General features: G+C 35.7%; 1 protein-coding gene across 1 annotated transcript in view; it reads left to right on the top strand.

Moving 5' to 3' along the window:
* The window catches only part of LOC119189838 (cellular nucleic acid-binding protein homolog), a 36,760-nt gene extending 20,421 nt beyond the window's left edge, over positions 1-16,339 (top strand). Inside the window, exon 2 of the mRNA XM_037440502.1 lies at positions 16,148-16,339. Coding sequence (XP_037296399.1) covers positions 16,148-16,339 — 192 coding nt within the window. The remainder of the gene's footprint in view (positions 1-16,147) is intronic.
* The last annotated feature ends 339 nt before the right edge of the window (positions 16,340-16,678 follow it).

Raw genomic sequence — 16,678 nt, 5'->3', positions numbered from 1 at the left:
GCGGTAAATAGAGGCTCGTTGGGCGGACGCGCGGCGCGGACGTATGCTATTGTTGCAAGCAATTTACCGCCGCTTCAATCGTTGAAATATTTCGTGCAACGGGCATGTCCAATTGCTAACGAGCCGAGTGCGACGCGCAAATGAATAAGCACCTCATGCATAGACTAAGTGATTGCAGTCGTACGTTACTGACACATGTTCGGAACGACTTAACGCTTTGTTAATACAAAATAACTTTACGGCGTAAACATTCGACCATTGTGCGTCTGACAAAACATACAAACTCAATAGAGATTAATACACTGTCTTTATTCATACGTTTACGACAAGACATAAATGTTTATAAGTCGTAATTCGTTTCACCTGACAATAAGTCGTAGTTAATTATGCGTGATAAATCATTTGATACCTAATTGCACGTCTAACACTGACTGATCTCAAAGGTAAATGCTGCCCAAGAGTGGGAATTAGCTGCACTTTGCCCGTCTAATAGATCAGAACACGTGTGTGCGGCTTTCATTGTGAGGCTTAACAAGAATCTACTTTAATATGTAAACGTCATACGTTTGATGTAGGCCGATTAAATGACTATCATATTAATAAACGGTGAAATAATAATAATAAGAACAAAGAGTATATTATGTATACGGATATATTGGAATTTAGGTGAAAGTAGCGATACGAATTGGTTCATTGTTATTTTTTTGTTATTTATTTATTTATGGTAGGTAATGGGATCGTTGCAATTTATAGGTACTGTTTTTTTTAAATGCAAAATACGTTTTTATTAATTGTTTAGTTTGTACCACACTCAATATACTGATTAACTTAGAAAAGAAACCCAACACTAGCATTTTTATATTTATATAAGATTGAGATCAAGTTATTTTCAATTACCTTTTCTTATCACCAGAATTATAACAATATATATTTCTGTTTAAATAAACATCATAACATACACATATTATATTCCTTAATTGTCAATATCAAACGGTCATTAAACTGTAAGCCTTGCTGTATTCTTGATAGTAAAGCGTATAAAAAAATATCGGTTGAATTGCAATATAACTAGGCGTGTAGTGGACCTGTTCACAATTGAAGATGTTTCCCATACGAGTTCCTATTTCTATTTGCCCAGAGGCGCGCGATGTACGCCACTCATTCGTTCAGCATATGCTTTGTTTAACCACATTAACCCGAGACAATTATCTTCACAAGCAATCTGCGTCTCTACATTCTAATGTAAGTAATCATAATATATGTAGCTGATTCTTTTTATCTTTATTAACAGAAAGCTATTATTACAAAACGTTTCGATAAATGAAAGTCTAAAGTTGTAGTTACAATTGTTATAACTAATAAAACTTATCTATGAGTATTACATGATAGAAAATAATAACATTTACTACCTTCGCAAAATATTAAAACGTAGTTAAGGATTTGAAATGACTTCGGCTGAAGCAATTTGTGAGCAACGTCTGAGAATATTATTAAAATTATTGAATGAACGCTATATTATTATTTTTGAGACGGCTTTATTTAAATGTTCCAGTGATACTGTTTTGTGCTTACTTAGGCTTTTACCTGTAAATAATTTTTGTTCAGTATTTTAGAGCACATTTTTACCTCAAACAATTCATTGATATAAAATAATAATTCGCAAATTGGCCAAACGACCATCATAGGTGTTATTTAAAGCGTTTATTACATTTAGAATATTTATTTCTTAATTTAAAAAGTGTTGAATACCCAGGTGATTGTGCCGCTGGCCGTCTGATTCACACTGGCCTAACGGGCTGCCCTCTGACTCTTCTTATACGCCGTCTGCCCTGCAAGATCCCATTACACCTGTCCATTTTATTGTCTATAAAGTCTTAAGTGTCGGTGATCTCTCAACGACGCATCGCCTGATACTTATTACATAATACTTTACTGTAAAAAAGGTAAAATTACCTAATATCACGTCGATACTATCTAAAATGACTATTTTAACCGCAGCACTGCAATAAATTTAAACCCGAAACTTACAATAGAATGGTTCATTTACGACATCACAGCCTATTGAAGGGACGATAGTAAAATAATATAGCTCTCTGTTGACAAAACATATATTTGTAACAAAGACGTGTAAAATTTCTCAAAGGTCGGATTTATACGGCGCGTTCGCCAGTGCCAGTGTTTCAGACGAGCGTTTAGCCTTCGGTGAGAACACGTGCGTGTAACCATATCGTCTACAAAAGATTAAGAGATGGTAATTTGACGTTGATTTAGGGAGAGCGTTGATGCTTTCATCGCACGGATTGTCTTACTCCGCATCGAGAGAATCGCTTTGTCTACTTCACGTGGCCGTCCGTAAGAGCCTTTATAACGTTATAATCTATCGTATGTGACACGAGTAAATCCTTGGGAAGCAACCTATTACTTTTAATTTATTGAAGTGACTGTATTAAAATATTTATTGAGCAGTATAACGGAAAATTGTGTTAGTTACTTTGTTTTGATCATTTGATTATCCCGTTTGCCAGTTTCCCGTGTCTCTTTTTAAGTGTAAAAGACAAATCATTTAACTGTAATATCGTAAAAGCTTTCAGGTAATTAAGTTTATTCGTATAACACAAAACCTTTAAAAAAATATTATTTGATTTTTATTTTTTTTAATTTTCAACCTTCCTTTCATGTACCTACTATAATTATCTCTGCAGCACCCTTAGGTTGACTTGTAGAAAATGCCTGTGGCATTAAGTCCACCTGTATACATTTTGTATATGAAGTGCTAAATAAATTAATAAATAAAACCTAGTGAGCAGTCAAGAATATGGATAGCACTAGTCTTTATTTATAACTTAGGTCAACAAATGTGCAAATGGTCCACCTGATGATATAATTTCTACCGTCCATAAACACAAAAAAAAAACTTCAACAACGATGCTCTACCGGTCTAAAGGAAAAAATGGCCTGTTTAGAAAAGCCAGAGAGTGGTTTGTATATCTATAAATCTCATTCACTATAGAAAACGCAACAACAAAATATCACGTCGGTTTTCTATGACACTTCATTAGTATTAATGGTAAGTAATGTATCTTTTTCATAATTGCAGACCGTTAGCGTAGACAATAGAGGTCGCGCGTGCGGCGCGGGCGCGCAGAGCGGCGCGGCTAGTGCAGCTGCGCGGTAGCGGGCGCGGCGCGGGCGCTGATGTCATCGGCTCAGCTTAAATGTTATTTTCCATCGCGCGGAGTCGCGTGGGTGCGGCAAACAATATCTGCAGTTACCACAATAAGTACACGCTGTATAAAATTTTTGGTATAAAAGTAAACTAATTTTAGTTTTCCGTGTAATTAGAAATCGTACTCAGTAACATGACATCAAAAACGATCAGAGAAGATGCAATTTCCAAAACCGCCCAAATTCAAGGGCCCCTAGGCACCTCCGTTAGGGACACTGATCTTATTCTCTAATGTTTAGGCACTCGGAAAAATGCTATTATAGATATCAGACAACAACCGGACCGAATTCGTAAAGTTATATTCATCCTACACGGGTATACTAATCAAATCCACGTGGTATCTACAGCGTCTCAAAGATGGCCTTGGGATCCTAGTTGACCAGCACAAACAGCCTAACGCGATACAGCCTTACGGCCCGTCTGACATAGGATTTTCAACGAAATATTTGAGCTCGAATTCTGAATGCTATAAATTCCTTCTTTAACGCTGAATGACAAAAATAACATAACTGATTAGAAAAAATCTATTTACAAACAATTTTTAAAAATGAATGAAACCTTAGTCAACAAATTTCTAACTAGTTTTCCAAAATAATATTTGCACTCAGTGTCCACACGCCCTAACTTAAAGTTATGAATGAAATAACGTTTTGCAAGAGCGGATGTTGCGAGGCTGCTCGTGTCGAATTAGGTTTAGAACCTTATGGAGACTTGATGAATGAACGGCTGCTCCGCCGCCCCGCCGCCCCGCACTCCACCGCCTCCGCTCTCCGCGTCCCGCACCCCGCCCCACGCTCGTTGTTCTAGATCAACATTTACCTTGATAAAGGTGAATTGCACCTAAACTTATGCATAATATTAAACTAGGTAAACTAGGTTTATATGCCTTAATTTAATTTTAGCAACAGGTATATTGCATGTTAATTTTAAAACCAGGCACCTGCAATGTTGCTTCGGCTTGAACATTTAGCTTCTTAAATAGAGTTAAATAGTACGTACTGAGTTTTTAACACTTGACTACCTCGGTGGCGTAGTTGTAGTGCATACGTGGTACGGCAGCGATCATAGGTCCTGGGTTTGCACCCACCCGGTATTGCTACCGGGTCGGTCAGAGTGATTTCTGGATTTTTCTGCTCAGTATTAGCCCGGAGTCTGGACCTTATGTCCGGTATGGCGATATCCTCTATTACATCATGGAATAGAATGGAACACACTTGGCGAAAAGTGGGTGCCCCGATTGAGCCTGTACATGCCTCTTCCTCTTCATAAGTGCGTGTTAGTTTTTAATATTTCATTTTCTCTCTATAAAACTTAGGTAAAGTGATTATAATTAACGATGAATACTGTATTCGAAAATGTTTACGTCATAATTCGTACATTTATTCCTTACATTAAATGCGACTTCAAAAACAAGTGAATGATATCTAGAAGAATCATATTATATAATATTTCATTTTAGTTATATTTCCCAATATTATAATTAAACTGAGTTCTGAAGACAGACTAATCTATAAGATCCTTTTAGACAAGTATTCAATATTCATATATCATTGCATTCAATCCCTATTGAATCGCCGCTCCTTTGATTTCAAAGGTTTCATGTTTAAATTGAAATAAATGCAGTTATTAATGAACGGCAGGCGTGGTTGTATAGACCAGATTTTGCATAAAAAATACATATACGTAGGAATTTAATCTTCCTACACAGGGACATATATTTTATTTCTGGATCATAAGTTTTTTTTTCTATTTTTTTTTTTTGCAGGTTTTTATAATTTTGCTACAGGTAACTAATAACTATGACGCTTGTACAATTTCTGAGACGTTAAGTTATATTTAAAACATTAAGTTTTGGAGCTAAATTAAATATGTTATAATGTAAATATTAAGCATTTTATGTGAATAAAATAAAGAAAGGAATATAGATTTGTTTATTTTATTCAAATAAGAACCATAGTCAATATATGGAAGCACTAATTTAAAATCTAAGTTTAAAATATTGCGTTGAATTTCTTTGACATTATAAATGTAATTTAACCCGTTATGTGACGCAGATTGGTTAATATTAATATCAAGTTTTACACTATCCATATTTAGCTACATATAATTAATTATTCTATTCTGTATTTAAAAAATCAATTTAGATTTGAAAACACAGACGTGATATCATTCGGCTTTAAGACTGAGTCTGTGAATCTGATACTTAGTAATAAGATATAATTTATAAATGTTTTGAGGTCGAGACGGCCGTATTGGTAGTTCAAGATTTTAATTTTGCATAAGAGGATAAACAAATGATATTTATAATTTATATATTTAGAAACTTTTTTTTATAAACTTTCTCTATATAAAACTCAAATTATTCTTAAAAAGGTTAATAATATTTTGCTGAAATATACATTGATAACTCTATACTAACTTGTATTAACTACGCCTTAACAGATTAAGAGGAAGCCTTTTGTTCCACACTGGCCTAATGCGAGCTAATAATTATTATTAGGAACAACTGCTATCATAGTAACCATCATACTAAAAACTGACATCTTTAACAACCACCAGTAAACAATAAAAACTGAATTCAAAAACACATTCCCTCTCATGCGTATCGGAACGAACATATCATAATTAAGAAAGGTAATAGAGGCAATAGATACGTCGGAACATAATTAATATGAATTGCATGTGTTAACGCACTCATTTACACAGTTTTATGGCTAGCGTATGAACGTAATCACAGCAATAAATACCGCGAGCAATAATTGATTAGGCTGAGATATTATTTCGCTGCGTGGAAATTGTTTTCACATAAACTTAGGGTTAATTTAACCGTTTAGATAACGAAATGATTAAATTAATTATGAATTACTAAGTCTTTTCCTTTCCTTATATTATTATTAAATAATGTTATTATCTAAACAGACATAAAGTCATCCTCAATGTATAATCTCACTGAACGCTCATCATGGCACATAAAATTGCTTATTATATAAAGATATCCGCAAAGAAAGTATAAAACCTAATAATTGTAAATAATCATCGAACCTCCCGAAAAAAGTTACAAGATCAGACTGCCATGTTGTCTACGTAGTGTGATGCAAAAAGACACTAATTCCATTCCCTAAGTTCAGAATAGATTTGAAGACTATTTGAGTGTTTGACGACAAAATCTTTTAAATATTATTGACTCTAAGTCGTTCTAATTATACGGCTTATGGAAATGAGGCGCAATTACTATCGTTATTTTACACCATCAGACTATTTCGTCATAAACATAAAATGCTGGCACAAGCTACTGAAGAAAAATAATTCTTAGCGTCGTTTATTTTATTGTTTAACCTGCGAATACCAAAGAAACATTGTTTGTCGTGCTCCTGATCATCTCGTAACACAATCCATTACTATAATATACCATCAATCGAAAACTCACACATATAAACAGATTAAATACTAGCTTTTGCTCGCTGCTTCGCCTGCGTGACGGAGTTTTCCGGGGTAATTTTTTTGCCCACTGACTTGATATGTATCGTTATATTATGACTGAATTAGACAACATCATTATAAATTGTAGCCGTGTATTATTCTGATATTTAACTAATATTCCTGTAAAGTTTCATACAAATCCGTTCAGTAGTTTTCTCGTGAAAGAGAAACAAACATACATCCATACATCCATTCTCTCAAACTGTCGCATTTATAATATTAGCAGGATTATCTATCTGCAAATTTTCCACAACATATATACTCGTAAAACATATATACTAATATGTAATATACTCGAACAAAAACATGACCAGCTTTTATTGCTCCGGAAACGTAAAAATATCGACCCTTTAGTATTTCGTACGTCGCAAAAATATCAAAACGATTGTGCTTTTGAAAGTTATCGTGTATCAAGTTCGATGAAGTCAGAAATGAGAGAATTACGTAGTAAACGTCAGAATTGGTATTCAAAAGCATTTGAATTTATAAAGGTAAGCATAGTACTATATTATAGGTGCTAGGTATGTATGTTAACTACACTTATATTTCAAAGCTTTTGCTAGCGGTTCTGGTTGCATAAATCATATTTTCTGGCAAAGAGTGTAACCTAAATTGCTAAGAAGAACTAACCTCGACAAGTAAAAATTAGGTGAAAAAAAAGGTGTATTAATTAATATGTAAGTAAAGTGCTAATATTAATTTAAACTTACGAGAAACATATATTTTTTATATATTATAGACTCATGTGTAAAAAATTGTGGTAAATAGTAATATATAAGCAAAACTATATTCAATTATAGGAGAGTTTTAAATGTAACTATGTGTCTATTAATAAAAAGGTTAACAAGAGTTAACGTGAGGAAGGCTATACGTAATAACTTGCACTCTGCTACATTATATTTGACATAACAAGGACATAGGAAATTAATAAGCATCATGAGTATATAAAAATATATCTTTTCTCCTCGATAATAGGTATATAACTAGAATAGATAAAAGTCAGTTTCTGGATAAATATATTTAAAATATCGATATAATTTGGTACTGAAATTGTACTTCTCAAACGTAATGTAGTATTAACATACAATACTAAAGTATAGTTGACATGTGAACATAAGCATAATGTAGTTTCCATAAATAACGTAATTAACGCCTTATGCAATGATTATATGATGTAAAAGTGATGTTGTGTGTTCAAATGTCACATTGAAGATTGACGCGCGTCAGTGGTCGAGTGAAATGTCGCAAGAGAATGCGCACTACATATCCCCCCTCCGCCCCTCCAGGCGTCGCATCAGTCCCCTCGCTGGCCCGCCGCTCGCCAGCTTAACATAAAACTTCAATTTGCATAATGCATACGGAATATGTAAACTTATCTTTGACACGCCCTTGCGAGTGACACGGGCTGAGGTGCGCCTGGATAACATTATTCTCGCTGCGACGATATCCAAGTCTAAATAGATCGCATTTGCAAAGCCGCATGTTGTGCGCAATTTAATGGGTACTATATGTGCCGATCGGTGTTGTCGTATAACGTCGAAAACATCATTGCTTTTTATTTATTCATGTAAGTAATACTTTGGATTATTTTTTTACATAATATCTGCGTTTAAATTCAGTTTAAGATAGTTTTGAAATAAACTTTACGTTTTCTTTATAATTGTCGGTAGGTTAGAGTCACGTACACACGAACCAGAAAATGACTCAAGCAGAGCAGGTGACCACACTCATTCCGAAACGTTTTTGGTAAGAACTTATGAAGTTGGACATAATAAAACGTGACATGACGGCAAATATTATCGACGTAAAATCGTTAAAGAGCGGCCATCCGTTCCTTATTAGCCTAACACGCGCCACGAGCCCTATTTCGAATGCAAATAAAATTACAAGGCTACCATAAAAAGTGTTTATTAAGACTTTATTTGCTTTTAAAAATTCGTAAAGTCTTATTCAGCACGAATCGGGCCCACTCATTCGAGCTCCGAAGTTTTAAAATGATAAAATTACTGCTGAGTCGCGCTCAAAAATGAGACGTAAATGGGTATGTCTGTAAAAATGCAAACTCGGAGCGACATATCTTCTTTCACGACAGAATCCGATCATTGTTGAATAAAATGTGAGATGAGGGCACACATGCCCTAGAAGGTGTGCCGCGCGCCGTGCCGCACGAGCTCCAATTCCGACCGGGTTGGTAATCGATTCTTCTTTTATAGCGGTTTGATAGGTGCGATAATTCACATAGTGGTGTCCCCGACTGGCATCGCCAGTCGCTGCGCCACAACAAGGCACCGCGACTCCGCGACACTGCCCGGTGCCGCACGTGCGTATGACACAATGACATTCGCGCTGTCTTTCGAGAACATTTAATTTAATCATACCGGTACAAATCACGGCCTACGCTTCAACATTTAAATATGATTATTAGCTCACAGACAAATTAAGAAATAAAGATCATTTATGTTGTATTTTTCCTGTTTTCCGCTTAATATACTTGTTCATAAGCGCCTCGTACACATTATTTAATTTAGCTCGAGTTAATCTTTTACCAGCTTTAAACAACGTATTCTTGAAACTTAATATGTTCAGTTTGTTCTACATAAGTCTTGTTATCGACACGAGGCAACATTAGACGAAAATGAGATGAACTAACAACAGAAAGTATCAATTACAACGACTTAAGTGGATACATCACGAAAAGGAAAATTTCTTCGGAACTATAAAGATCATTCATTTATTCGATTGTTGTCTATTATAGATAAAGTGGTGTAATGGTCGTCGGCGGCCGTAATTTGTGGGGACTCAATTGAAAGGTCACTCTCGGCTTATACACATACTCATATCCGTTATCCGAGCATCCTCTCTCCGAGACTTTCCAATTAAGCAATTTAGATACGAGGCCCGGTTCTGACACGACGTTACACGAATGTAAAACAACGGCTATCGGAATGATAATTCAGTGATGTAAATAACAATAAAGTTATCAGAGAAGCCAGCAACGCTATGGGTTTTGACAATAAAAAGCGTCGTGGAGCGCGGCGAGCGAGCGCGACCCGCCGCGAGCTCAGTATTAGGACGAATTTATGATCGCTCTCAGCGTTGTCTCCTCTTGCATCACACCGGTTCACTATCGACGTTCTTGTCTATCTCTTCAATGCGCCGGGCCATCTCTCCGACCGTTCAATGCAATGAGGCGACGCGACACTTAAACTGCTTGTTACTTAGTACTAAACCTTTCAACTTCAGGCAATTTATTTAACTCAAAATTTATAGTCACCAAGAATTTCTTAAACACAATTTATTTATGCATAAATAATTACACGCGGTTACGGTAACATTAATCTTATGAGACCGTTGGAGGACAACAAAGCGACCTCGTTGAAGTCTTTTGTTGGGACGACGTATCTCGTATAAGCTTTTGTATATACATTTTAGTTTAAACAACTATTTAATGTAACTAAACAAATAGGTGAAATGAATCAAGCATAAGATATCGATATTGACAAAATTAACATAAAGCGTTAATTATGTTCAATTGTTTATTAACGTTCGGTTTGCTGAGCATAATCTATTGCCATTTAAATAACAGATGAAACAATAATGGCACAGCAAGAGAGCATAGTGGACCGGTCTTGGTGCACGTTATTTCGAACCTGTTTGTGTTGCTCTAATTAACAATACACAAATCGTAGGTTGTATGCAAATGAGGCGGGAGTGAGGCCGCGCGGCCGCGGAGCCGCCGCGGGACCACAGACGCTACGCACACTGGAATTCCAACCCCAATAAGAACAAAAACATTAACTTTTATTGAGAGAGGTCAATTTTGACTGTTATATGAAGTCGTATGTTTTTTAATTTCCGTTATCGAAATTTGAATTTTGTTGCTTTAATTGTGTACATACTACACTTGCTTTTTTTCTAATTAAGTATTATTCATGTGAAATCGATACCGCAACTACTTTACCTCATTAATTTAAAGTCTAATAATCTAACAAAATTAGTTTGTTAGACTAAAATTAATTAGTATATTTTTATTACTCATATAACCAACTTAATTTATTAATTGTTGGAAGTAGCATTCATATAAATACATCATAAGATTTCAAGAGTTAATACTATACTTGATCAAAATGTAAAATACAGTGTGTACAAGACCTTATCGTAAAATTGAATTAAAAAAGTGAGATAATAAAAGAGGATCGCGTCGTAATTCTGGCGCGCGCGACAACACAGCACTTTTATTTGGAGGGCGCGCGTGTGGCGGCCGCGGCCGCTCGCGGGGCGCGGGGGACGTCTAATCTTGCGAGCTTTACTGTGATCCGCTTTGAACCGCCTGTTTCGTCCCTAATTTAAAATACTTAAGGCATATTTACATAAATAACATTACTGCCGCTAAGTAACAAATTTTATGCAAAACTGGCTGGTCGGGCTTAAAATTATTATAATAACATAATCTAAATATTAGGTTAAAATCGAAAAAAAAGTAATTTAGTTTCCTAGGAGTAGAAGTGTGTGAAATTTCAACATTTTCAACAATTTACATTTATATTATTGATCACTTTATTTAATCTGTTGAATTAATACATTCGTGAGCTGACTATTAACATTTTATTGCAAACAATTTGTTTTATTTATAATATAAGAATAAATTTATACCCAGTCGCATCCATATCTTAATTAGAAATAGGTTGTAAACACAATGGAAGGAAATCTGACAATAAATTTGCTTGTATTGATTTCTGCGGTTTTTCAGTTGACTACAAAGACTAATGGTGTTAATGAGCGCAATGAAACAATTTTTCTATAAAATATTTTTTGGACTGCCTCGGTATTATCGGTATAATATTAATTGAAAAAGAATTATTAATATGTGAAATGGTTTGTTTATATATTTAATATTTTTACTGCCTCGGTGGCGTAGTTGTTTGATGATGCGACCGAAATGCTGAGGTCTCGTGTTCGATCCCTTGGTCGGGCAAAATTATACTGAGATTTTGTGCTCAGTATCACCTCGGAGTCTCGAATTTGTGCCTGATATGGTGATAGGCTCACCCCTAATTTCATAATTGGACTGAATACACACGGCGAAAAGTGAATGCACCAATCGCGCCGCTGCCTATCCCTTCAAATCCTTGAAAAGGCGTGTGTTTGCATAATTTTTGGTCTAAATAGTATCAAAAAGAAACTAATCAAAATACTTCATACGTAGTCCTATTGAGAATGAAGATAGATCCCTGAAATTGAACAATCAAAATTAAGTTTTATCGCAACGCTATAATATTTCTACATTTATGATCGATCTGAAGAAATGGATTAACGTTTAATATTTTGGTAATTAATAAAATATTCGAGTAAATCTGAGACACAAGCGGAGCACACCGTACATTATGGAGCGCGGTTCTCGGGGACAATCTTCTTTTATTTATATCCGCTGGTCTCTGTAACACCTCGCCTCGCCCTTCTGAAGCGCTGTTGGATGCTTACACGTTGCTCACTATACAGTACCGGTTCTGTGTTAACAGGATTACTGCAAACAAAACGCACTGATTTCATCTAATTTACAGCTAATGTTTCAGTTATAGCTAATGGAATTCACGCTTGATCTTATGTGTATATCATAAGAATTTATGACACATTTTTTTAAACGTTGAGGGCGTATGAAAATATAAACGAATAACTTCAACAAATTAATAAACCGCAATGCACAACATCTGTTTCATAATTTATATTTATTGAATCTTTTTGGGCATAATAAAAAAATGAAACAAACACAAATGTAGGTATTAGGGTAAAAAATATTAAAACAATAAAAAACGAAGGTCCGTATTAAATTCCAATTTCGTATCGATGCTGTTATTTAGGAATCCTAAAAGCTGGAAAACAAATTAACATTAATAATTTGAATTTAATTCAATGCTGCTATATTAAAAATAATAAGAAAAAACCGAAGTGAGAAGACCACCAAAGGTTGGGCAAGCAATATTTTTATTTTCATCGAGCGTAATATTGGAAGCGCATTTTTCCGGGTACGTACGAGACGACTGTCCGAACTGACTTGTAATTTCAAGTGTTTACTCAGTATGCGCACAGCGGGGCACCTCACAACAATACCCATATCCTTTTCACATAAAATATATGAAAAGTCCGGCTACCAGCGAGCCACGGATCGGCAGCCCGATATAGTGGCATTGTACTGGCCACCAGCCTCCCGAGAAGTTTTTATTAGGGATCAAATTGATTGGTCCGCCGATAATATCGTAACGCGCATTGTGCTCGATGCTTGTTGGCCACAAGGCCCGCGCAACGCGGATGCTCAGATTTTAACACATCAGCTTCCGTTGCCATCGATTATGTATGCGGCTCCACTTCTCACACCTTTTAAGAAATGTAATTTAAAGATTCCGAGAGATATGGCTGTGTAATTTAAATGCACATTTTAATTTGAGGCAGCAATCACGAGGAGATGAGAAAAGTTTACGACTGTATATATAATACGTTACGTATGCGTATATGTGCCTTCGGGTCATCATAAATGAAGCACTTCGAAAACTACATTATTGAAAAGAAATTGTTTTGTGGTACGTCAGCGCCAAAGCTAATGTCTTTTTCATAAGTGGTCAGATCACCAAAATTGAATTGAAGTTACAATGAAAATTTATTGAATGGTTGCAACGAATGAACCGCGGCCAGCTCGGGCAGGACGTGCCTCGCGATCGAGAAACACAAAACCACGAAGATAAAAATATATTACAAAATGAGGTCCACTTTGTGTTTTGAAATTACAATCAAATAAATTACTTTTTATTGCTCAATCTTGTTGGGTTTTATTAAGGTATCGGCGCTGAATTCGAGAGAATAAAACATGGCGGGTTTACGCGAGAGACAAGATGTTTCCGTGCGCCTTGTAGCCGGCAGATAAACGGAGGTGCTTTACATGGCGCTCGAGTTTTTGGAGATAAGCCATCACGTTGTGTTCATGTCGACATGCGGACAATGAGGTAACACACGCTCACTTTCTCTTCACACTGTCAACTTTGGCCACAATTCAAAACGCACCATGCACTCGCCTCATCCGCTTTAAGAATTATTCATGCTCACCGCAAAACATACAAATATTATTAAAGTAACAAAAAAGGAAATTTATATACGAATTTTGAAAGCCGCTTTATGCCAGACACATACCTACATTTAAGTAAAGGCAATGTTGCCAAAAGCTACTTAATATTCCAACATATTATTCTTAAAATATATAAACTTTTATACCTACTTATACGGACAATATCATCACATGAATTCAAAAGTTGCTTTATCAGTCGGCCTCTCCGTATCGTTAGCGAGGTTAAACCGCTGCACCAATTCTAATATGCAAGTAACAAAAGCCTCTGTATGGATAAGCTAAAAAATTAAAAGTTTGTATATATCTAATAACGGTTTTCACGGTTAAAGCCGACCAATAAAACTAAGATTATACTCCTCTTAAAGGCCGCAGGGTGTCCGGCAGATCCAACTCTCTACCATCCATATTCGCATTGAGATATCATGAAGCGACAAAGATATGACCTATGTATACCTACAACGATCTTCACTTATATTGACTTTTACAATAAAAAATACGGAAACAAACTGGAAATCAGGCCTTACGTTAAGAATAGGCAAATTGTTTACGTTTCATGTAAAATAGATAAACAAATTTCAATTAAGGCTCTGCTATAATTTTAAACAGTACCCTAATAAGAGTATAGGCTATTTGAACAAAAATACATTTTAAGAGGAGTTAAACAATGTAAATAAAACTGTATACAGAAGGAGACGCTGGCACAGTATATATATGTATAATAAAATTATAACAGGCCGATATGATAAAAAAAAACAAAGAGCAATACAAGCCAAAACTAGTTTTTAAAAATTTGTCTGTATGTTTGTACATACATAATGCAAAAACTAATACATGGAATTGAATGCAGTTATCACGGATGTATTTTTAAAGATTTAACTTAAAATATAGACTCCATTCTATCCGGGAAAATATAAAACGAGGGTTTTATTCCGGAAATACTTTTTCACTCGAGTGGAACCGCGAGCAACAGTTAGTATTTAATTATTTATATATTTTTTTTTCTATATTAGCTTGGCAAAGTGGCTTCACTGCACTAGATGTTAAGCGAAGTCAAGCGCATAGAAAGTGACGACCGACCAAAGATACAAGCATCTTATAAATTAATAATATAAATTAATCTAAGAGTACGAGTCACTCAAATTTTGCATAACATTAATCACATTAAGTACCTCTTTATCTAACGCATTTATTTAATATTGCTTTGCGTTATCAAAACATATATTTCACGGCGAGTACGAGAACATGCAACTGTCGAAAGATACAAATCAATACAAATCGAAATGCTAAGACATAAGAGTATATCGTGTTGATTAATGCTGATTGCTAAAGTGCGTCGACGCATGTATAAGTAATGTTGGTGCCCACCGCGACGTTTCCTCCTCAACCGGTCGTAGAACAATGTGCCCAAACGTTTACTTATTCACTATTCAACGTAGAATCGCCCCCTTCGCGCAGTGGACATTTACGAGCTTACTAGTGAAATAGGTGCAAAATATAAATTATAAATATAAATATTGCTGTATAGTATTAACTGTAGTATTTCAAATGCAGACCTTGAAGTTTGTATTCCAAATTTAAAAAATATTATTTCGTTATAAGTCAGGATAGTAGCGCTGGAGGCATATAAATGTGAGAATTCCCGGCGCACCTTGTGTGTCTCTTGCCCAAGGAAAGCTATTTATCATCGTCACGTAGCGCCCGGCGACTTGTAATTGTGCGCCATATTGTTACCTTGAGTTATGGGCCCTGTGTGCAAATGTGGCCTCTTCCGCTTAACCTGCGCTTGAACTTACAGGATTTATTATAATAAGCATATCTACGTGCAACATCACAAACTACCATATTTGCATTATCAAATATAAACACCAATTACACAGAACACCCTTTATTCACAAAAATATTCGATCAAGTGTATAGATTTAATTCCCTAAGAAACAGCACCACTATATTTTATTGGAAGCATACCCCACGCAGTGCCACTAGACAAAAATCGCATTGCCTTCCCATATATTTCCCTTGTCATTGTCCGAGGGACAATACGGTAAAGGATTGTAGAAAAGTGAGCATAAAACAACGCACGCGCACCGAGTAGCGCCGATCGGGCGGAACATCTTACTGCTGCAGTGTGGAAATATATAGTAACGCACATTCTCTGCGCATTAGCAATAAACATATGATAGACATGTGTGTTCGCAAAATGAAACGGAACCTTAATAATAACTTAATGAATGAAAACAAACTAACAAATCAACTAATATGATTCAAATGGTTTATTATTAAAAGTTGTCGTACTAAACACTTTTATCATAGTTAAGGCTTTGTGACAGGGAACGCGCGCGCACATCACCGGGGCGCGAGTGGCGAGTGCTCGCGAGGCGATCGCGCGATTTGTCGTTATTTGCGCATGCGGCGCTGCGGTGCAGTGTGGCGGCGCGGTGCGGCGGCGGCAAGCAGCCGAGGACGCGCCGACTTATGACGGCTCTTATCCGCCATCGCGGGAGCCGCTCCGCGCCTCTTGACATCCCTCTCTAGATCGTCGCCTACCTTCTGCCACTGAGTATTTCTCACAGAAACAATGAGCTTTAAAGGTTTATTATGACAACAATTCCGCGCTAAAGATTTTCCTTTAGAACTTTTTATTTCCACTGCTATCTTAAATTATACAGCTTTAGCAAACAGTTTATCACAATGAGCATTTAAGTTATACCATGAAATACTTCAAATAATCAAGAAATTCTTAAATATTGTTTTTTACAAAAATATATTATACTACCTATTAACAATGATAGGTGTGTCAAGAAAAATACACGATAGAAATAGGTAGTATAACTAACAGTTTTTTATATAAAATAATATTT

The sequence above is a fragment of the Manduca sexta genome, chromosome 19 (genome assembly GCF_014839805.1).
Source record: "Manduca sexta isolate Smith_Timp_Sample1 chromosome 19, JHU_Msex_v1.0, whole genome shotgun sequence".
Lineage (NCBI taxonomy): Eukaryota > Metazoa > Arthropoda > Insecta > Lepidoptera > Sphingidae > Manduca > Manduca sexta.
The sequence above is the reverse complement of the archived record's forward strand: the minus strand, read 5'-3'. Positions and strand labels throughout refer to the sequence as shown.